Source organism: Dermochelys coriacea, chromosome 9 (genome assembly GCF_009764565.3).
Source record: "Dermochelys coriacea isolate rDerCor1 chromosome 9, rDerCor1.pri.v4, whole genome shotgun sequence".
Classification (NCBI taxonomy): domain Eukaryota; kingdom Metazoa; phylum Chordata; order Testudines; family Dermochelyidae; genus Dermochelys; species Dermochelys coriacea.
The window spans coordinates 5,673,759-5,695,822 of record NC_050076.1 but is presented as its reverse complement, the minus strand read 5'-3'; the positions used below and the strand labels follow the sequence as shown (position 1 = coordinate 5,695,822).

The 22,064-nt window shown below is 56.5% G+C and overlaps 2 protein-coding genes across 5 annotated transcripts in view; one reads left to right on the top strand and one right to left on the bottom strand.

Annotated features, from left to right (window-relative positions):
- LOC122455657 overlaps positions 1-22,064 on the top strand; it is a 70,663-nt gene that overhangs the window by 47,125 nt on the left and 1,474 nt on the right. Inside the window, exon 3 of one of the 2 annotated variants that reach the window (XM_043491749.1) lies at positions 21,004-21,229. The gene's annotated coding sequence lies outside the window, so the exon portion shown is untranslated. Of the gene's footprint in view, positions 1-21,003; positions 21,230-22,064 lie in introns of those variants that run through there. The other variant, XM_043491748.1, reaches the window with a different exon arrangement.
- Positions 1,907-12,467, bottom strand: ZDHHC19 (zinc finger DHHC-type palmitoyltransferase 19). Of its 3 annotated transcripts, XM_043491758.1 has the most exons (9): positions 12,364-12,467; positions 10,808-10,929; positions 8,649-8,788; positions 7,950-8,122; positions 7,423-7,528; positions 6,346-6,431; positions 5,280-5,433; positions 4,736-4,799; positions 1,907-2,131 (listed from the first exon to the last, which is right to left on the bottom strand). In XM_043491758.1, exons 1-9 carry the CDS (start codon positions 12,465-12,467, stop codon positions 2,004-2,006), a joined length of 1,077 nt encoding a protein of 358 aa, XP_043347693.1. In that variant the 3' UTR covers positions 1,907-2,003. The 3 variants fall into 3 exon arrangements, with proteins under 3 accessions (XP_043347693.1, XP_043347691.1, XP_043347692.1); XM_043491756.1 differs by lacking the exons at positions 8,649-8,788; positions 10,808-10,929; positions 12,364-12,467 and having other exon boundaries at positions 7,423-7,818; positions 7,897-8,477; XM_043491757.1 differs by lacking the exons at positions 5,280-5,433; positions 8,649-8,788; positions 10,808-10,929; positions 12,364-12,467 and having other exon boundaries at positions 6,346-6,504; positions 7,423-8,478.

Genomic DNA, 22,064 nt, shown 5'->3' with positions numbered 1-22,064 from the left:
AGAGGAGATTGCTTGAGTGGCTGAAAGGCAGGCGGGGTTAGGGAGCTATCACAAGAGAGACGCCCTCAGGCTGGAGGCAGTTGGGGGGAACAGGGTGACTCAGTCCTGGGTACCCCGAGCTCCGTCACACTCCCCACTCCACACGCGGCCTGTCGCCAAGTGGGTAACAGAGGCTGGATGCTGCCGGGGCACCCAGCCAGAGGCTGGGAAGGCTGCGAACCTTTGGCAGGAGATGTCTGGTGAAACCAGCTTAACAACAAACCTAGCACTGGGAGCCTGGCCCAGTGCGGGCCCCCCCCTCCCCACAGTTCTGGGGCAATGCTCGAGCTGGGGAAGACGAGGCTGCCTGCCCAGTGCAGAGGAGCTGGAAAGCGGAGTGCGATTCCAGTGCCCGAGGTGCCTCTTCCCTGCCAGCCCCGCCTGCCTGCACGCACGCCCGCCAGCCACTGCAGATAAAGGCAGCTGTTCACTATCGGGTCACAGGGCATGTGGGGAGGGAAGGGGGCTGGCAGCAGTTCTGGGGGCGGGCGGGAGGGTCATGCCACAGGCTGGATCCTACACCTGCTGAAGTTAATGGGAATTCTCCTGCTGGCTTCCATGGGCCTCGGATCAGGCCCTGCCTGGGTTGGGGCTGTCTGGTGCTTGCAGGCAAAGGGCAAGGCGTGCCCAGCTCCTGCAACCACAATGCTAAGCCCAGATCCCTCAGCGGCTGCAGGCTGCCCTAGCTGGGCTGCTGTCAGCTGACGCCAGCTGCGGGTCTGGCCCCAAGCCCTTGGCTCCCTAGCGATTACTCTGGTCTGTGTAGCGTTGGCTGCGTGGAACTCGCTGTACCCAGCTCCAGGGATCTGGGTGTGAGGCCCAGTGGGAATCTCCCACGTGTGTAAGAACAGCCTCTCCAGCTAGCTTCCCTTCCTGCGCAGGGCGACTCGGGGGGGGGAGGGTGGGGGGTGGAAGCTTTGCCACCCTCTGGCCCATGGGACACATGTTGGGCTAATGGGCAGCCAGGTTCTGGTTGGCTCCCGTGCCGTTCCTACGGAGCACGGCTCGCTGGGGCCCGCTGCTTCAGGGCGGCACTCAGGCCTGCGGAACGGGCCCAACTCATTGCAGGCCCGGTGGAGCGGCACCTGGTGCCGCGAGATCTTCAGCCCAGCTCCAGTGCTGGTGCCACAGCCCACGCCAGTGAGGCCCCCCGGTAATCCGAGCCCCGCGGGGAGGGAAGTGAAACCCAGAGCCAGGAACAGACCCATTGTGATAAACGGGTGGAAGCGGCAGCACGCTCTCCGCAATGACTCAGCCCGGGGCACCGGCGACTGGGTCGCTCCTGGCCTGCTACGACTGCCCCCATCTCTACCCTACGTGGTCAACGGCGCCACCCCCTCGTTGGTGCTCCAGAGCCCCCCCGGCCCCACTCAGTTAAAGAGGAGTGGCAGTTACGTGACTCAAGCCAATCTCTCTGGCCACCTGGTGCCACCCCGCCCCTGCCTCTGGGGCTGGATGTGCTGCCAATGCAGCTCCCCAGAGCCAGGAGTGAGGCACGAGGTGTGCCAGTCAGAGCAGTGCCACGCACTAGCTGCCAGGGACCCGGGCACCCATCTGGTGTGTGTGTGGGGGGGGGGGCAGGGGAGTGCTGAATTTTGCCCTGCCTGCACTGCAGCTGCTTGAATAATTGACGTAACAAATGTTGAGCTGATTTTCCCATCATGCGCCCAGCTCTGTGCCTCGCCCTCTAGCATCGTCCTCCCAAAGGCACCCCCCAGCCAGGGCTCGCATGCACAAGGGGGGTGGGGGGGTTGGTCTAGGCAGGCAGAAGCCGGGCAGGGTACCAGCAGAGGGGAGCTGCCCATGCAGGCCAGCACCAAAATGCCCATCATTCTGAGGTTTTAGCCGCTGAGACGTGGACCGAACGCTTGGGGATAGAAACTTTATTCATCGGTTTGTCCAGGGTTTTCTCTTGGGGAGCCTTTGTACCTGGAATAAACCAAGAGCTGCCGTCAGGGGTCCCTTTAAATATCAGACACTGAAAGGAGCGCGGCCATGGGTGAGACCGCTCTGCTGCTGATGTGTATTTGGGATTTCCAGTGCGCACCTCCTCCACCATCCGCCGTCGCTGGCCACTCAGCCATGCCTGGGACTGGAGAGGAGAAAGCGGAACAATGAGTCCCAGCGAGGAGCAGCTCCCGCTTGTCCCCTGGAGAAGCCACGGCCATCAGCAAAAGAAGGCTGCCCTGCTGTCAGAACAGGGCTGGATTCTAGTCCCCTCTCTGCCACCTGTCCCCTGCATAGTCTTCGACAAGTCCTTTAGGGCCTGGTTTTCCTGAGAGCTCAGGGCCAGGTTTGCAAGGGCTCAGCGCCCAGCGGGCTGAGCTTATTTGAAAATCTGGCCCCATTTTGGTGCTGAAATGGGAGCTGCGCGCTTTTGGAAAGCCTGCTTCCCAGCTCTGCTGAGCACCTAACCAGGACAGTGGCCGTTCAGCCACTTGGTGCCCATCTGTGGCACTCCCTGCACCCCCTTCTCAGGAGAGGGGGCAGCTCACTTAATGTTCATCACGTAGCCTTTAACCAACAGGCGGAACTGGGAAATTACCGAGCCGGGAGCACGGGGCCTGGGACCCTATGGAGACCTGGCTGGAGCAGCTGCACTCAGGATCATTTACTAATCATTGATCAAGGCCATCATTACTGGGACTGTCGGGGCTAAGTCACCATCTTTGTCACCCCTTTGCATACAGATGCGTTCAGCGCTGAGGGGAGTTCTACGAAAGCCTGGTCATTAGCAGTGAGCTAAAAATTCTCTGATAAAAAGCCATAAAAATCCACATTTTCCTGCAATTAACAAATTAGTTTCCCTAGCTGAATTAGTTTCCCTAGTCACAGGATGTACAGGTAGCAGTGCAGCACCATGGTTTACTGATATGCTGGGTTAATATGGAGAGCCGGATAATGGAGGCTCAGATAAACGGGGTCCTACTGCATGGTTTTATTTTTTAACAAAATGTAAAAGCTAAAGATTCTCTGTAAAAACACAAATTCTGTGTTTTTCCGCGGCAAATGGATTGCAAATAGAATGTCTGCAAACGGGACATTCCACCCAGTAATGTATAAAACCATGATCAATCTGCTAAATGTATGTTGGTGTTTTGCTGTCTTTAAATGCTTTCAGAGTGACGTCAGTTTAACTATCACCTTTCTGCCTGCACATTTTCCTCCCGTCACTGTTACCAAAAGCCCCTGAAGGTGACCAGAATTTAAAGAGAAAAAATATTTCTCTTTCATTTGTCAATTTCCTTTATATGTCAGTGTCACCACTTCCCCTTTATAGCTTATTTAGTCAGATTTCCTTTTCCTTGCTGATTGTGTGAGTCCTTCACACAGCAAAGGGGGAGCAGAAACATTTAAAAATAGTTAACTCAAACCTCTCAAAAATAGCAGGAAACATAGGTGGGTGGGCTGAGGATCTGAATTAATTTAAAATATAAAATCCATCCTTTCTAAGGGGGACTTCAAACCAATGCAAATCTCCAATGTGTGTTCATGTTTTTTCTATTGTCATTAGAGTCCGGTTGGTCTTGATTAACTTTTTGTATTACAATGGTCCAAATCAGATGGTGATTTATAACATATTTGTTAAAGTAGATAGTTTTAATTTAATAAACACTGAACATTTGCTGGCAAAAAAAAAAAAATTCTAAACCTGTTCTTGTTAAAATAGATTTCAGTTTTTCATTGGGTGAATTTTTCTGGCCTGTGCTATGCAGGAGCCTACATTAGATGGGCACAATTGTCCCTTCTGGCCTCTCAATCCGTGAATTGGAGCCAGTAGAAGAAAACAGCAAACAGTTCTGTGAAGATCGTTCAATTCATTAAAAGGGTTTTCAGTACATTTTGAAGTGTGTGACAAAGTTTTTCCCAGGATGGAACCGCGTCAGCCAGTGCTAGCGGCAGGGGAGATGCTCAAGCATTGCTCTGAACATTTGTATTGACATTTTGTAGTGGGTTGCTGAAATGCCAACAATTGCAGCAAGAAATCAAAACAAGGAAAATGCCGACCAGGCCGGCCATGAACTGGGCTGATGAACTTTCCTCTAAGGCTCATGACAGCTACTCACATGTCCCCAGTGGAAAAGAGACACAGCGATGCCTGCGACATGCCTGGTGAGTTTTTTCCTTTAAACACAAAAGCCTTGGTCTCTGTGTCGTTGGCTGGGACTTTTCCCATCTTTGTCTCAACCTCCCACCAGCCTTACTGCCCGCTGAGGTGCCGAATGGCAAAGGAAAAGCCTCAGGGCTACAAAAGGTGAGTCGGTGTGGCCTATGGGATAGACCCCAGCAGACTGGGAGACATAGGCTTTATTCCCAGCTCTGCCATTGGCCTTCGATACATCATTTCCCCTCTGTGTGCCTCAGTTTCCCTGCTGTACCATGGGGATGAAGATACTGCCCTCCTTTGTAAAGTGCGCGGAGAGCTGCTGGTGGAAAGTGCTAGAGAAAAGCTAGGTTTCATTCCCACTGTGAACCAGCTACCCCTGGAGCATTGCATGGGTTGTAAGTTCTTTGGGACGGGGACCATTCTGGCCCACACTGAAGTCAATGGGAGTTTTGCCATTGATTTCAGGGGGCGGGGGCAAGATTTTACCCCTGGACTTTATGCATGTGTGTGAAGGCCCAGAGCTAAGCCCGGAGGAAAGCTGGGCTCTGGGGGTGCCGCGCAGGGTGAGGACCGGGAGGTTCTGCTCACCTTTCATCGCTGCGTTCACCTTCCTCTCTGGGCTTGCCGGGCACCAGGTCCTCTTGGCGCCAGCCTGCGGAGAGATACACCGAGCCATCAACCATGAGGTGCAAACAGAAAGGGACACCCGCCCCCTTCACTGGTGTTGGCACCTCTCCCATGCCACCCCCCGTGGCTTCAACGGGTGCTAAGGGCAGCCGCACCTCTCAGGAGTGGGTGAAATCCCACCTGGGAGGGGACTGATGCTGCTGATGCTTCCAGACATTCCTGGGTCTATGGTGCCAGCCTGAGGCCAGGGAGCCGGGAATGCAAGGGTGTTCCATGGTGCTGGGCTCAGGGCCTGGAACCAGGCCGCCCTCGCTCCGAGCAGGGAAAGGGGCGCAGGATCCAGTAAGGAGAGGTCTATGCAGCTGGTCCTGTGACTGCCTCCAGAGGCCACTGGTAATCCCGGCTGAGCCCTCCCCTCCAGAGCAGGCTGCTCTTGAGACGTGGCTCCCACAGGGACCCTGCCCTGCAGGAGGCTTCCCATGGCCGAGAACAAGTAGCCATGCACCTTGGCTGCCCTCCCCTGGCGAGGCACGTCCTGGGGGCAGCGGTGGGATGAGAGTTCAGCAGGTGCCGTGTTCAGGCGTGACATCTGGGGAAGGAGCCGGGCCTTCCTGCTTCTGTGGGTCACTGCCTTTGGTTTGGCGGCTCGAACCATGTACCTGGAGGGGCAGAAGGCAGCTGCTACCATGCTCCGCTGGGTCACAGCAAGCCGGCTCTGAAGGCAGAGCCCCAGTCGTTGCAGAGCCAGAACCAGGGATGGCTCTGATCCAAGACGCACGATAGTGGAACCGAAACTGTTCTGGGAATGGTGATGAATTGGCCCCTGCATGAGTGCTGAGTCCAGAGCGCGGCCCTGGGGCAGCCCAGCCTGGGAGCCAGAGAGCTGCAGTGTGTCCACAAAAGATCCCCTTTCCAGACAGTGCAGCTGAGTCCTGCCTCGTCTCTGCCAGGCAGCAGGGTGCAGGCAAGTGTGTGATTCCCAGCAAGGCCAATGAGGAGGCCGCCCTTCCTTGCAGAAATCCCCCCTTGGAGAGTCACCGGTAACACTCTGCTCAGTACAGCATGGTGGGGGGATGGATCACTGGGAAAGCCCTTCATCAAACAGCGTGACTCCTGTCCAGGGACTTTTCCTGGGACGTGTGCATGCAGCCACCTCGATCACTTGTACATCCCACACTCTCCCACCACTCCGGGATGGTGCTTGTCTGCTGAGATTGGAAGCTCTTCGGGACAGGGACCAATTCCTTGTATACATTTATACAGCGCCTAGCACAACGGGGCCCTGATCTTGCCTGGTGCTAATGCAAGAGAATATGTACAAGATTCCAGGGAGGAGGCACCAGTGGTTGATTACTCAGCCCAGCCGCTGCAGTTCTTAGAGTGGGGGCTTCCCACGGCTGGTCCGTCCAGGGCTGCAATGCCTGTCCCCGCCCGGGCTGGGGTTCGGGATCGCAGCCGATTGCCTGTGTTCTCAGCACGCCCCCAACACCCCTAGCTGGGAGCAGCCCAGCTGGTCCCCCAGCCATGGGATTGTGAAAGAAGGGGATGCTAATCAGGGGCCTTGCACTCACTTTGGTCCCTGTGGGGCACACAGGGCCGCGTACCAGTTCCTGGCCCATCCCAGGTCGAAGGGATTCGCTTTGCCCGCCTCGCGAATCTGGGGACAGAAGAGACACAACGGCCGTGAGCTGGGGAGCGCTGGACCATGTTTCCCCACAGCGGATGGGGCTCTGGGACAGGAGGGACACAGAGTTGGCACATGCACCTGCTCTAGTTTCAGAGGCAGGAACTGGCTAGAGAGTAACCAGCTGGGGCGGACGATGCTTCGCTGGCGGCGCATGTGTCAGAGCGAGGAAGACGACCCCAGGGCCATGCCTCCGAGGTGCTAAATTGCAACTCTGCATTGCGGCCATCAACTGCATCCTGGCCCGACTGGTGCAGGGTCTGTGCCCTGAGCATGGCTGGCTTAGCCCCTCCTGAGGACAAGCCTCCAGCCCTTGCACCCACCAGCGACACTGATGTCCCCACCAGGTGCGGCCTGGAAGGGACCCTGCAGGGCGAGGTCTGCCTCTCCCAGGCAGGCTGCGAGCCCCGCTTCCCCAGCCAACGCACTGGATCTCAGAGCCAGAGAGACTCACTGGCTCCCAGGGCGGGTGCACAGCTGGGAAAGAAAAGTGCTCCGTGTGAACGCTCCAAAACACACACGAGCCGCTTGGCTTGGCGAGCGCTGGAGCAACTGGGCTGGTTATGCAACCACTGTCCACCAGCCAGCCCCAGCGGCCTGCACCAGAGCCCCCTGAAGTGCCCCCAGCCTCACACACATGCGCCTTTGATGCAGGCCTGAGCAGGCAAGAATCCCAGTGATGGGAAAGGGGGTTGTAGGGTGGGGGGGGTGGGAGTCCATGCAGCAGAGCTGCAGGATCAGGCCCCCTTGCATGCACATCCCATACACACGCACATGTATCCATGCACACATACACACATATGCACACACACACACACACACACGTGTGTGTTGCACACATATTGGTTTCTTGGACAGATTTCCCATGACTAAAGCCTGGAGCAGCTTTTACCCTCTGGTTCTACCACCACCAGCTGCTGCTCACATGTCCTGAGCCCCAGGCTGGGTTTCCTCCTCCGCATACCTTGAGCTCATAGGTGCGTTTAGCCAGAGTGATGAAACTGGCCTGGGATCCCACCAGGATCAGGAGGGGCAGCAGGTAGAGAGCAGCTGGGATGGTCACCATGATGCTGGCAGCAGGAGAGTAAGGGAAGGATATAAAGCCAGGTCTGGACAGGATTGTGCTCCTGCTGAGGGGCGAGTCCTCGGCCCTCCCACTGAGTGTGGGACAGAGCTTGTGTGTGTGTGTGTGTGTGACATCCTGAAGGACCACAAAGATCAGCCCCAGCCCCCTGGAGCCCCACAACTCTGGCCTGTGTGGGGTGAAGCTCAGTGTGTGTGCATAGTGCCAGCTGCGTGCCCAGGGCTGGGTGCTCTGTGCCAGCTGCACGCCCGGGGCTGGGTGCTCTGTGCCAGCTGCACGCCCAGGGCTGGGTACTCTGTGCCAGCTGCACGCCCGGGGCTGGGTGCTCTGTGCCAGCTGCACGCCCGGGGCTGGGTGCTCAGGGATCCGTGGCTGGGGGAAGCCCTGGCTCATCTCTCCAAGGATACGCACAGATCTTTTCGGCACCATAGGCCTGGTGGAAGTTGAGCACCAGATAGGTGATGCAGGAAGCCAGAACCACCACGTTGTAGCTGCACAGGAAGGCCACGAACAGGAAGAAGAAGCGGAAGTTGCGGCAGCCAATGCAGTTGTTCAGCCACTTACAGTGGTGGTCGAACTCCTGGGTGTGCAGGGAAAGTGCCCGACATCAGTGCTGCCCATGTCCCCACTGGGCCACTGCACGGCCACCCTCCAGGGGCAGCTGCAGCCGTTGGCCCAGTGCCGCAGTGAGCCAGCCTGTCCTATGGCTAATGGGGAAGTAGGAACAGGCATGGGGGGACTCCCCAGGGCAGTGTACATGACTGTGAGTCTATGGGGGAGCTGCGGATCTGTGTGTGCAGGGTGGCTGTGTATGTGATGGCGTGTTTATGTGGTTGTATGGGCGGGGTGCAGGTCTGTGTGTGCAGGGTGTCTGTGTTTGTGACGGTGAGTATATGCGGATGTCTGGGCAGGGTGCAGATCTGTGTGTGCAGGGTGTTGTGTTTATGATGGTGTGTGGCTGTGTTTGTGCCTGCGTGTGTATACGGGTGTCTGGGCAGGGTGCGGATCTGTGTGTGCAGTGTGTCTGTGTTTGTGCCAGTGTGTGTGTATGGGTGGGCTAGCAGGCTCCCAGGCCAGGGTACCGAGCGCAGCCCCGCCAGCCTCACCTCCACGCAGACGTTGCACCAGGGGCAGTGGAAGGTCCGTGGCGGGCAGTAGTACTGACACTGCTGGCACCAGTGCAGGTTGAAGCGGCTCTCCTTGACCCGAAGCGCCTGGATCACTAACCCGGCCTGGCCCTCAGCCCCTGGCTCAGGGAGACACAGCGTGGAGTGACAGCGACAGGGCCTGACCCGGCACCAGCCTCACAAGGAACTGGGGAGGGACCTCAAAGCAGGCTCAGGAGCTGGGCTGGCAGTGCAGCGCCGGGGAACAAGGTCCCTGCCCTGATGTACATCCAGCAAAGCACCGATGGGGGTGAGGGAGGTCGCATATTGTCCCCTGGACCCTCTGCCCAGCCGCAGGACCCAGCGCCCAGCCCTAAGGTGCTTTGCTGTCCCAGTGGGAGGCGCTAGGCAGTCCTTGGAGAAGCTGGCTGTGGCCCATGTCCAGGCTGGGGGGCTGCCAGGAGATCTGCAGTGCTAGGAGGTGGGTAAAGTGAGGATAGTGGAGGGCAGGGGACAGTGGCTTGTAGTGGAAGGCCACGGAAATCCCACCAGCGCTGGCAGGGAGGCTCAGAGACCTCCCGCCTTGTAGCCAGTGTGTGGGGAGTTTGGAGGGTCTCAGCCTGGCTCCTAGGGGACACCCATGCCAGTCACACACCCGCCACTGACGGCACTGGCTGGGCACTCGCTGAGCCCTGGGCTGGGCCTCGTGGGGTGCTGGCACGGCCTCTGCCCAGGCTGCGTGGGGTCCTGTGGGCATATCTGCCTCTGGCGCTGCCCGGCTGGCCCCTTGCACCAGGACAATGGTAGCAATGGTACCTCAATGGTAGCAGATGACAGAACGAGGAGTAATGGTCTCTCAATGGTAGCAGATGACAGAACGAGGAGTAATGGTCTCAAGTTGCAATGGGGGAGGTTTAGATTGGATATTAGGAAAAACTTTTTCACTAAGAGGGTGGTGAAACACTGGAATGCGTTACCTAGGGAGGTGGTAGAATCTCCTTCCTTAGAGGTTTTTAAGGTCAGGCTTGACAAAGCCCTGGCTGGGATGATTTAACTGGGACTTGGTCCTGCTTTGAGCAGGGGGTTGGACTAGATGACCTTCTGGGGTCCCTTCCAACCCTGATATTCTATGATTCTATGATTCTATGACAGCCTCACTGGAAAACAAAGCCAGCTTGGGACAGAGCTGTTCCAGGCCTCCTGGCTCCCAGGGCCAGGGAAAGGCCGTGTTCTCAGGGAGGCTTGGTAACCAGATCCCCCTCCAGGCCAGGATGTGTCTAGACCCCTGGGCAGCAGGCGCAGAAACTGGCAGCTGCGCTGGGTGTGACTGGTCCGGCTGTGTGCCTGCGGCCTGCACCTGTACGTCTAGGGCTGCTCTGTTCCGCTCAGTGCAGACCGCTGCAGTCACACGTGCTGTGCGCCTCTGCAGGGACTTTACTTTGGTTCTTTCTTGCTTCAGTTTTTCCCTCCGGCTCTTTCTGACTCATTGCCGGCAGGTAGGATGCCAGCCCTGCCGTGCTGCAGCGAGGCCCAGGACAGCCCTTAGTCTGTAGTGGGGAGGTGCTGCTCGAGCCCGGAGCAGACCACCCCACCCGAGATGGAGCATTGCACGGGGAACGTGGCTCTCGTCATTGAAGGGAACGACAGAATGTGCCTATGCATCCTGCCCTCTGCTGGATGTAGATGTCACTGCTCAACAGCGTGTCATAGACCCTATAGTGCTAACAGCTGTGGAAGAGTCTCCCTAGCGCCAGTGGCTGGAGCTGTGCTTTGAGGATCTGAGCTCGTGCCTCGTCACTAATGCCTAGTTCCCAGGGGCCAGGGATTTAATACGTTATTTTTGTCAAGCAGATTTGCTCATTGCTGGGTTCTGGCCTCTGTCTGTGCAGCCGTGGCTGGGTAAGCGGCTCAACGGGGGGCACTGGGGGCCAGTCAGGTGCCCGTCTCTGTCCTGCCTGTAGGCTAGGCTTCTGCAGGACCCAGGGAAACCCCAGGCGGTGACTTGAGGCATCCCAGTCTGGGAGCTGGAGGGCCAGGGAGAATGGCAGAGCCCTCAGGAGAAGGCCAGCCCTCACGGCAAAGACCATCTGTCCCTTCTCTGCCTACAGGGCCCAGCTGCCTGGCCCTCCCCTCGGGAGCCTGGGCCATGCTCCTGTTACCTCGGTGAAGGATCCCAGGGTCCGTGAAGCTGGCCAGCAGGAGGTTGGCCATGGCTGGGATGAAAAGGATGCCCGCGACCAGGGGGAAAGCCAGGGACACGTGGACGGCCAGCCAGCTGCATCTGAAATGGAAGGAGAGAGGAGGGTGGTAGCCCGCAGCTACCGGGTGCAGCTTGGACGCTAAGCAGGGGGAGACCTGCTCAGTGCTTGGAGGGCAGAGAAAGGTGCTAGCAGGGGTGGGGATGGGGGCTGTACCCTCAGGATCTGCTGGCACCCAGAGGAAGGGGAGATAGAGGCCATGTGGGCCCATTGCACATCCCTGACCCTCTTCCTGAGGTCAAAGGGGTTGCTAACGCTGGTATCCTGGGCAGATTCCCTCCTGGGCTGGGTTAGCGCTGGCCTGAGCCCGGGGCAGGCTCCTTCGCTGACCTGTCCGCTCCTGCTGGGGGGGAAATTCCCGGCCAGCCCACGAGCACTGAGGTTGGCAGCTCTTGGGGTGCTTTTGCTGGCCAGAGGCTGCAGTGGGCGAGTCTCCACTGCCCGAGGGTCCACGGATGTGTGCTAGTGGCACTTGTGCTAAGTGTGCTCACGCCAGCCATGCAGACATTCCCGTTTGGCCCTTCCTGCCTGAGGGTGGGGCTGGGCTTTGAGCCCACATTGCACCGACAAAGCACGAGTACATGTCTGTGGTGCCGGGCGGGGAGGAGTGCCCCCAGGTGCCGTGGAGATGGACCCAGTGAAAATAACATGGGGGAAGGGTCCCAGAGTTTTCTGACTCTCAGGGAAGGACTGATCTGGTTTCAGGCACCAAGGTTCATGTCCTCTCTGCTGCGGCCCATCCCTAGTGGACGGCCCTGCCCGAGCTGTCGGGATAGATGCCGTGGCAGAGTTAGGGGCTCAGTGCGTGTGTGGGAGAGACGGGTTTAGCGCAGCCCTGAGCTCTAATCCCGACTCCAGTGCTGAGGCCGTCTGAGCTGGTCCCTGACCTCGCGCTGGTTCCACACCTCAATTTCCCCATCTGTAAAATGGGGCCAACCTGCCCAGCTGTGCAGGGGGTTCATTGGCGCTGGCTGGTGTACGAGGGCCTAGGTCCAGAGGCTGAGCGCTCTGTCTTTCAATGCTGACTCCTGGGGCATTTGCTCACTGGCTAGTGAGATCCATCTACAGCTGGCAGGGCCACCCCAGCATGGCTCTGAACCTGACACAGACACCGTGCGAATGAAGAACCCGCCCCTACCTGGCTGGCTCCCCACAGGCCTTGGACCTCTTGACACCCCAGGGGACTCTGCCCCATAGCACAAGTTGCTCTGCCTGTCACGGGGACGGGCTCAGGTGCTGGGGAGCATCTGCTAAATTCATTAGGCCCATCCCAGCCCTCTCTCCATGCCCTGCAGTGCCTGGCACTCCAGGGCCTTACCCCCACTCTGCAGCTGGACACCCTCTGTCCTTGCTGCCCTTCAGGAGCTGTAATTCCTGCCTGGAGGAACGGATGGGCGGCCATTACAGCCCCTGGTGCTGCTGAGCCAGTGGGGGTTTGAACCGGCAGCCCTGCTTACGGGAAGGAGAAGAACAGGCTGCTCAGGCCCACAAGGGAGCTGAAGTGAAAGGAAGCGAAGAGGCTGGGCAGGACCCAGTGTGGCACCCCCCTGGCAGAGATCATGGCGGTGGCTGTGTGAGCACCCAGCACTGCCAGGGCTCTCCGAGCACCCCCGGAACCTCCAACCCCAGAATGTAGGCACCCCGTTCCCTCGGTTACACGCTGACCTCTCAGGAGCTCCGTGGTGCTGTGGGACATCACAATGGTGCACTGGGGCCTCGTGAAAGGGGAGGGCGGTCTAGTGGTCAGAGCAGGGGGAGCTGGGAGCCAGGACTCCTGGGTTCTATCCCTGGCTGTGGGAGGGGAGTGGGGTCTAGTGGTTACAGCAGGAGGAGCTGAGAGTCAGGGTTCAACAGCCACCCATTCATTGTGTGAGCTTGGGCAGGGCTCGTCCCCACTCTGTGCCTCAGTTTCCCCCTCTGTAAGGTGGGATGGGGTGACAGGTCCCTCCCCAGGAGCACTGTGGGACTTACTGACTTGTGTGGGGCCTTTAGAAGAGATGCACAAAGGCCCAGCGCTGCCGGCGGCTCTGTTTGAACAGCATCCCAGCATTGCTGACAGCCCTAAGCAGGGCAGTACCGCAGCTTCCACAGGAGGGCGGCAGAGAGAAGGCCCCAGAGACACCCACTGAGCCCATTGCTTCAGGAGAAGGACTTGGGTGGGTGCCCTCGAAGGAGGCAGAAGGGGTGGCCACCCTTCCCCATGGGGAAACTGAGTCACAGAACAAGGGAATAACTTGCCCCAGGTCTCTCAGGAAATCAGCAGCAGAGCTGGGGAGAGGACCCAGGAGTCCTGGCTCCAAGCGCGACACACTGGAAGGCCTCCCCGGGCAGAACGCTGCGTGACAGCGCTGGGTTCCCTGCCCCCGCTCGGCTGACACACAAACTCTGCCTAATCCAAAGTTCACGGGTGCAGCATGCACTAGCATTGGGACCCCCGAGAGTTTCCTGGAGATCCCTGGCCAGCTGCGGGGGGGGAAGGGTAAACCCAGCTGCTCTCTCCTTGCCCGCTCAGGGACCAGCTGGGTGGCACTGATCCCTGTTCTAACCCATCACTTTAGCACTCCGCTGAGCAAACCGCAATCACGGCCCCACTGATAGCACCAGGCCTGGATGCCAGGGGCCATGGCTAGGCTGGGGAGCAGAGGGCACCAGCATTCAGGCCTGACCGCGGTTCCTGACTCTACCCCCCCTCTGCAGGATCTGGCAGGGTAAGAGCTGCAATGCCCACCTGGTGAGGGAAGCTGCCTCGGGGCCACGACAGGCTGGCAGAACAGACCCTCAGCTGCCTCTCCTGCAGTGCCCCCTGACAGCGCCGCATGGGCAATGCTGTGCCAGGGTCACACAGGGCCTCCCAACCAGCCCTCCAACAAGCAGGGGGCCAGAGCAGAGCTGCAAGCGCTGGGGTGAGCATCAGCCCCCACGCAGGATGTGCATTAGGAGCCATCGAGTTCACTCTGTGCTCTCAACAAGGCCTGAGATCCAAGGTCCCGGCCTCCCTAGGGACGAGGCGGCCAGTAGGTTTGTACTGGTCGTTGCGGCAGGAACATGCCTGCCCCGGAGAAGTTCAGACACTCTCTGCTGGGCTCTAGAGTCTGGCAACCCCCCAGAACCATCTGCCTCTTGTGGGTCAGACAGAAATAGCCATTCCTCCAGCCAGAGCCCTGGCATAGTGTGGCTCAGACCTGATGGCAAGCTGGGACCGTTCGATCCTCTAGTCCAACCTCCAGTCCAGCACAGGCCCTTAACTTTCCCCCAGGGACCCCTGGACTGAACCCTGTAACTTGTGTCTGGCTAATGCAGCAGGTCTGGACTGGAAGCCATACAGGAGAACCGGCCGCTTCCCTGGGCGGGGTGTATCAATAGTTTGTCACCCTCACTCTTCAAACCGTGGGCCCTCGTTCGGATTTCAGTGCATCTAGCTTCCACTCCCAGCCGCCGGCTCCTGTTCTACTGTTCTCTGACCCATTAAAGAGCCCGCTAGGGCCAGGGACGTCCTCACTGGGAGGGAACTGGCACCCGGTGATCCAATCGCCACTCGAGCCCCCTTTGGAGAATTATAGAATCATAGAAGATCGGGTTGGAAGAGACCTCAGGAGGTCATCTAGTCCAACCCCCTGCTCAACGCTCAAAGTGAAACACCTCAAGCTCTCTCAGCGTCTCTCATTCAAGGCATTTTCTCCAGCTCTCAAATCATTTGTTTGGCTCTTCTCTGCATCAGTTTTTCAACAGCCTTTTTAAACAGTGGACCCCAGAACTGGCTGCAGTATTCCCGTAGGAGCGCTGAGCGGGGCTGGATCCCCCCTGCTCCTACTCACTCCTCCCCTGCTTATACTCCGAGGTGCTCTTTTGCCCCGGTGCGACAGCATGGATCTGGGAGGTCATGTATGTCCACTCTGACCCCTTGGAGTCACAGCTGGCCAGAGGCTGGCCCCCAGTCTGAAAGTCTGGCTGCGTTCCTTGGACCTAGATGTACGTCCCTGTGCATGGTGGGGTTCAAATGCATTGTGTTGGAATGGGCCCAGCTTCCCAAGCGATCCCTCGCCCTGCCTGACAACTTTCTCCACATCATTATCCCCGACTCCGCCATCTTTGTGTCCCCCGCACACTTTGCCAGCACTGGTTCTGTGTTTAGTTCCAGACCATCGACGAATGTGTTGAACAGTGGCTGGCCTCGCACCGATCCCTGCTACAGACACCCGCTAGAAACCCCTCCGCCGCAATGAGGGTTCCCCGTCAGCAGCTCCTTTGAGATCGCTCGTTAGCTAGCTCTTAATCCATTGCCCGTGTCCTCCGCTGATATTGCGGAGTGTTAATGTCCTGTGGCGCTGAGTCAAAAACCTCACAAAAGTCTAAGTCTCTTACATGCAGTGACCTTTAACTACCAAACTTGTGACCTCCCAAAGAATGCAATCAGGTTTGTCTGACAAGACCTATTTTCAATTAACCCATATAGACTGGCATGAACTGCAGTCCTAGCTTTGATTCTTTATATTGATTAAACCCTGTATCAGCTTTTCCATTATTTCCCCTGGGACTGATTGATGTCAAGCTAAGTGTCGTGAATTGAAAACTGTTAAAATAGCAATCGTCACTTTAAATTCTCAGAGGTTCTCCTGGTCCTTCCAGGTTAGAGGGCTCTGTAGAGAAGTAGGTGATCAGTGCCTGTCTGCAGACTGACTGCCTAGAGAAAAGTGGGGGCAGCTGTGCCTTTCTGTTTTAGGGAGCAGCCTGCTTTGTCTCTCTCTGGTTTTGGCTCTTGTGTCATTGTTCTGGACTCCAAGAACTAAAGTCATGTTATGTTGCAGCCTTCCAGCAAGAGGAATTATGGTTTTATCTAACTTCTCTCTGTGTGCCTTGAAACGTAACACTAACCAGCCTAGTTACCCTGGGCGTCCCACTTGCCCTTTCTGAATACGGCACAGCATGAGCGCGCTGTCAGTCTTCTGGAATTTCCCTAGCATGCCACAATTTATTCAAAATTAACATCCGTGGGCCAGAGCTCTCCTGAGACAACTTTGTTAGGACTCTTCTGTGCAAGTTCCCTGGGGCAGCTGGTTTATCTCAGCCAGTAGATACCTGTCTCACACCTCCTTAGCTTCAGCCAGGCCCCAGAGAGGACAAAAGATGGATCGGTTCGGTTCGGATCAGATCCCTTTCCTTTCCTTTCCTTTCCTTATTCTCCTCTTAGCTCCTTGCCGACAGACCTACCCTGCCTGTCTCTCACAGCCAGAGCTAGCCCCCTGTACCACACCCCTTTTGTACTGTGTGGGAGGTGGGGGCCTCACTCAGGGCTGGCCCAACCCTGATTCCTGCACCTGCACTCCATCCTTTAGGGATAAGGTTAACCCTTTCCCTGCCAGCTTCCACATGGGTTCTAATCACCCGGTGTCTAAACAGTCACGTTTACACTGACCTGCCGGCCCTCCCCCTGCTACTGTGGAACAAAGCGAGCAAACACAGAGGGACAGGGAGCTAGGTGGGTAGCAGAGGGAGGCAGCGCGGGCGGCAGGGTTCTAGGCTCTAGGAGGCAGGGTTCCCTTACCAGCTGTGGGATCCTGGACAGTTCATCTCCTCTCTCCATTCATTGTCTGTCTTGTCTGTTTAGCTCTTTGGGGCAGGGCCTGTCTCTTGTTCTGTTCACGTGCAGCTCCCCGATCTCAGCTGGAGCCTCTTGCAGGGTGGTCTGCCCCTTTAAGGCCCTGCAGAGCCGGGGAGCAGCAAGCCCTGGCCTAAGGAGCAGCCCAGCAGGTGCTGGGACCCAGCTGATCCAGCGCAGCATCAGCTCAGGATTGGCTCCGAATCCCAGCTGGGAAATATGAGTGAGACCCTGGGCCCAGGGGCAGGGGGGTTAAAATGAACTATGTTCCTGAGCAGCAGGGGCAGGCAGCAAGGGGGCAGGTAGAGCAGGTGGTTCCCCCCCTGCTGCTATGGGAGGGCTGGGACCCCTCAGCTGCTGGCGGGTGGAGGGCCCAGTGTCCGGCCCAGCTCAGGACTTGCCCGTTTGTTACGTTTCCCTGTTTCCGGCATTTGTGGGGCAGAAGAAATTAATCAGACAACCTACACACATGCGAGATCCCAGCACTGGGCATAGTTTCCGCCTCTGTTTTGTCCCCAAGCTGTGCACAGGCCCATCTGACTACAGGGTCTCTGCAATGGTGCTGGAACTGAGGGGAGGTTGGGGGGACCATGCACCTCCCCCCCTTTTAGTATGGGCAGTTTGGGGAGGCAACCCCTGCCGGTATCATTCCAAACCTGCCTGAGGCTTGCAGTTTTGGGGAGCAATGCTACCCCTTGCCCCCAAACTACACCCATGTTACAAAGTAGGGGGCATGGTTCTGTCACCGGTGGGCCCCACGCCCCCACTTCTACCAAGGTTCCAGTGCCCTTGGTCTCTTTCCACCCCGAAATACAAATGAATGCTCTCCTGTGCCCAAATGTCGCCAAAAATCTTGCCAAAGGCGAGGCTGCTGGCGAGCTGTGGCCGCTGACTAGCACGCTGGCCGCTGCTGGCTCATTGTTCCTTGTGCTTCCCCCTTGGCCTGGCTGTATCCACGTGTTCTCTCACACCTTACACTTAGATTGCAAGCGCTCTGGGGCAGGGACTGTCTCTCTGTGGTTTGTACAGCACCAAGCACTAGGGGGTGACGGGGCACTCCGCTAACACCCGTAAGAATAGTTAATAGAGCAATCACATCTCAGCAGCTAGTGCTGGTCTCTTGCCTAATGCCCCTGCTCACACCGTGGCTCTTCTCAGCATTCGCCCTGCTCTGTCCACCCCCCACGTGCACCACCTCCGGACATTTTGTCTTCTGCCTTTTCTGCTTCAGCTTTCACAGGGTTTTTCACTTTGCCTGCTCTCACGTTATTGACTTGAACTGGGACCATATAGAACAAGGTTGCAACCAAGGTCCTGTAGTGGAACCAAATCTTGTATAAAGGGGGTCAAATAAGGTGTCTAAGACAAGGTTATAGTTTGCTGGTTATGATTATGCGATCTGTTTGCATGGATCATTTTTGTATTTAAAGTTATAAGTATTGGCTCTGTACTGTCTGTAGTTCAAACTTGTGCTATGCTTCTGGGTGACACCGCAGACAAGTTGGTGTCAGCTCTGCCCAGCCTGCTTGAGGGCCCATTAAGGACCAACAGCTACACAACTGACCCATTGAGAAAAGGCAGACACGCCTTGCGACTCAGCAAGGCAGGCAGGGACCTGCCTATGGACACAACTCTGAGGTGTTTCCAGGCCATGTGATGGGCAGCTTGTCTTTGGGACAAAGAAAGACAGACCACCTGGCAAGAGACTATAAAAAGCTGCTGCAGCTCCTCCATCTTGTCTTCAATCCTGCTTCTTATCTCTGGAGGAACTTTGCTACACGGAAGCTTTGAACAAAGGACTGAAAGACCCATCCCAGTTGAGGATGTTCTCCAGAGACTTGGTTTGAACCTGCAGTTTATTCTATCACTGCTGCAAGCCTGAACCAAGAACTTTGCCATTACTGTGTGTAATTGATTCCATTTAACCGAGTCTAGCTCTCATCTATATCTTTTTCCTTTTATGAATAAAACTTTAGATTTTAGATTCTAAAGGATTGGCAACAGCATGATTTGTGGGTAAGATCTGATTTGTATATTGACCTGGGTCTGGGGCTTGGTCCTTTGAGATCAGGAGAGCCATTTTTCTTTTATTGGGGTATTGGTTTTCATAACCATTCATCCCCATAACGAGTGGCACTGATGGAGATACTGGGAAACTGCAGTGTCTAAGGGAATTGCTCGTGTGACTTTTGGTTAGCCAGTGGGGTGAGACCAAAGTCTGCTCTGTTTGGCTGGTTTGGTTTGCCTTGGTGTGCACAGAAACCCCAGCCTTGGGTTGTAACTGCCCTGCTCTAAGCAATTTGTCCTGATTTGGCACTCTCAGTTGGGTCCCACCAGAACCGGCATCGTTACACCTGCAGAGAAGCAAACCTTCTGCCAGTCGTGCTGTCGTTTCCGTCACTCCTGCTTGGTCGATTCCAATTTTAGTCCAAGTTCATTGGATGGGGCTAGTTGGCCATTGGGTTTCTGCCCCTTGGGCATGTTTTTCAAAACAGAGGGAGTGAGTGAAGGTGGATTCTTGCCTGATGCATAGAAGGGGGAGATGCAAATCAACAACCATGCACAGGGGCGGTACAGTAGGCTTCGTGAGAGCAGATTGAAGGGAGCTGGATTGTAAGGACTCACAGATGCTAAGGCTAGATTGTCTGCCCTCCAGAACAGGCCAGAGCACACCCCCAGGATCATTTCTGCTCCAACTGAGCATGATTTTGAAAATTGCCAGGGGTGGAGCAGCCCAAAATCGTTACCAGGACACAAAAGCAATGGGCAGAAGGGCTCTGTCTTGCAGATCTTCCTGGAAACACCCCTCCTGCTTTTTACCAGCGCGCCGGGCCTGATTTTCAGAAGCACTGAGGGCTCAGACATCCCCCAGGTGTCAGTGGGAGATGCAGGTGCTCAGTGCCTTTGCAAAGCACAGGAGTAACTGACAAAGGGAATGGCTGCGCTGCAATAAGACCCCCGGAGTTGGCCCATGCCAGATGACTGCGGCTCTGGGCTGTCTAACTGCTGTAACAGAACGCCACTAGCTGTCACCTACAGCCCCCAACTAAAAACTCTCCTGTGCACCATCAGGGATCTACAACCTATCCTGAAGGACAATCCCTCACTCTCACAGACCTTGGGGGACAGGCCAGTCCTCGCTTACAGACAGCCCCCCCAACCTGAAGCAAATGCTCACCAGCAACTACACACCACACAACAAAACCAACAACCCAGGAACCAAACCCTGCAACAAACCCCGGTACCAACTCTGTCCACCTATCTATTCAAGGGACACCATCATAGGACCTAACCACATCAGCTACACCATCAGGGGTTCGTTCACCTGTACATCTACCAATGTGATATATGCCATTATGTGCCAGCAATGCCCCTTTGCCATGTACATTGGCCAAACTGGACAGTCTCTATGCAAAAAAATAAATGGACACAAATCAGACATCAGGAATTATAACATTCAAAAACCAGTAGGAGAACATTTCAATCTCCCTGGACACTCAATAACAGACTTACAAGTGGCAATTCTTCAACAAAAAAACTTCAAAAGCAGACTCCAATGAGAAACTTCAGAACTAGAATTAATTTGCAAACTGGACCCCATCAAATTAGGCCTGAATAAAGACTGGGAGTGGATGGGTCATTACAAAGACTAATTTCCCCATACTGTTACTACACCTTCTTGTCAACTGTTTGAAATGGGCCACCCTCATTACCCCTACAAAAGTGATTTTTCCTCCCTTGGTATTCTACTGTTAATTGAATTGTCTCGTTAGACTACCCCCCACTTGGTAAGGTAACTCCCATCTTTTTATGTACTATGTATATATACCTGCTACTGTATTTTCCACTCCGTGCATCTGATGAAGTGGATTCTAGCCCACGAAAGCTTATGCCCAAATAAATTTGTTAGTTTCTAAGGTGCCACAAGGACTCCTCGTGGTTTTAGTGTAGACATAATTTGAGATAGAAGTAGCCATGAACCAAGTATTCAAACTCCTCTGTAGCTTGTTAGGACCGCCCTCTAGTGGTGAAGGAAAATATGACCATCTCCTTGCTAAGAGACCCCATATATTTTTCTGAACACACACTGATCGCTCAGTGCTGTAGAGATCTGAGTGCGGACAGACGCCGTTCAGGGACCAGCTATCTGGTCAGCCTGACCCTGAGCTCTGGATCGAAGCCGGACACAGAAAACTTTAATTTTGACAATCTTGTTACAACACCAAACCTCTCCCTATGACAAAGCTGTCGGTTCGAAGAGCTGAATGGGGACGTCTAGCTCTGAGAAACACACACACACACACACACACACACACACACACAAAGCTGCATGGCCTAATGAACGGGTACATTTGTTCTCACTAAAGATACACAATCTGAACGGCTGGTAGCGCAAACACGGGCATCAGGCAGCCCCTGGGCAGGGCAGTTTGGCTCAGACAACCTAGAGAGTGTAACTAAAGCTGGCAGATGATGTATCACTTCTCTTCTGCATCCCTAGATCGAAACAGTCATTATTACACGGTGCAAGGGCTTGCTGCACCACTGAGTCCTCTCTGAGTGCACCCTGCCGGGCTCGGACCTTCGGCCTCCACTCCACGGCTTTCATTACGGACTCGATTTGCTCACGCTCAGATGGAGCCCCCCGTGTGCTGACCGCTCTGGCCCAGCAGCAGGGCCAACTGGATCAGCAGCTGCGGTTCTTCCCTTCAGGAGCTGTGACTAAGGTTGCCAGGCGTCCGGTTTTTGACCGGAACGCCCAGTCAAAAAAGGACCCTGGTGGCTCCGGTCAGCACCGCCGACTGGGCTGTTAAAAGTGCAGTTGGCGCAGGGCTGGCCAGCTCCCCCCCCAGCTCCACGCGGCTCCTGCAAGTGGTGATATGTCCCTCCAGCTCCTAGGGGGAGGTACTGCAAGGGGGGGCTCCACGTGCTGCCCCCACCCTGAGCTCCAGCTCTGCAGCTCCCATTGGCCGGGAACTGCAGCCAATGGGAGCTGCAGGGGTGGCACCTGTTGGTGGAGGCAGCATATAGCGCCCCAATCCCCTGCCCCAGCCCTGAGCCCCCTCCTACACCCTGAACCCCTCATTTATAGTCTGACCCCAGAGCCCATACCCCACCCCAGAGCCCTCACCCCCTCCTGCACCCCAACCCCCTGCCTCAGCCTGACATCACCACCCACACTCCCAACCCCTCAGTTCCACCCAGCAGCCCAGAGTCCCCTCCTGCACCCCAATCCCCTCATCCCTGGCCCACCCAGAGCCAGCACCCCAACCCCCTGCCCCAGCCTGGCACCCGCTCCCACACCCTGAACCCCTCAGTTCTGGCCCCACCCTGGAGCCCGCATCCCCAGCCAGAGCCCTCACCCCCTCCTGCACCCCAACCTCCTGCCCCAGTCCGGTGAAAGTGAGCAGGGGAGTGAGGGTGGGGGAGAGCGAGTGACAGAGGGAGGGGGGATGGAGTACCGGGGGGCAGGGCCTAGGGGAAGAGGTGGGGTCGGGCGGGGCAGGGGGTGGGGCAAGGGTGTTTGGTTTTGTGCGATTCGAAACTTGGCAACCCTAGCTG

Excerpts from the sequence above, each read along its gene's own strand:
- ZDHHC19 (XM_043491758.1), bottom strand. The coding sequence starts at position 12,467 with ATGATCTCTGCCAGGGGGGTGCCACACTGGGTCCTGCCCAGCCTCTTC. Across the intron at positions 8,123-8,648 it reads GGTGCAACGTCTGCGTGGAG|GAGTTCGACCACCACTGTAA; the intron begins GTGAGGCTGGCG and ends CTGCACACCCAG. Across the intron at positions 5,434-6,345 it reads TGTGCCCCACAGGGACCAAA|GTACATGGTTCGAGCCGCCA; the intron begins GTGAGTGCAAGG and ends CTGCCCCTCCAG.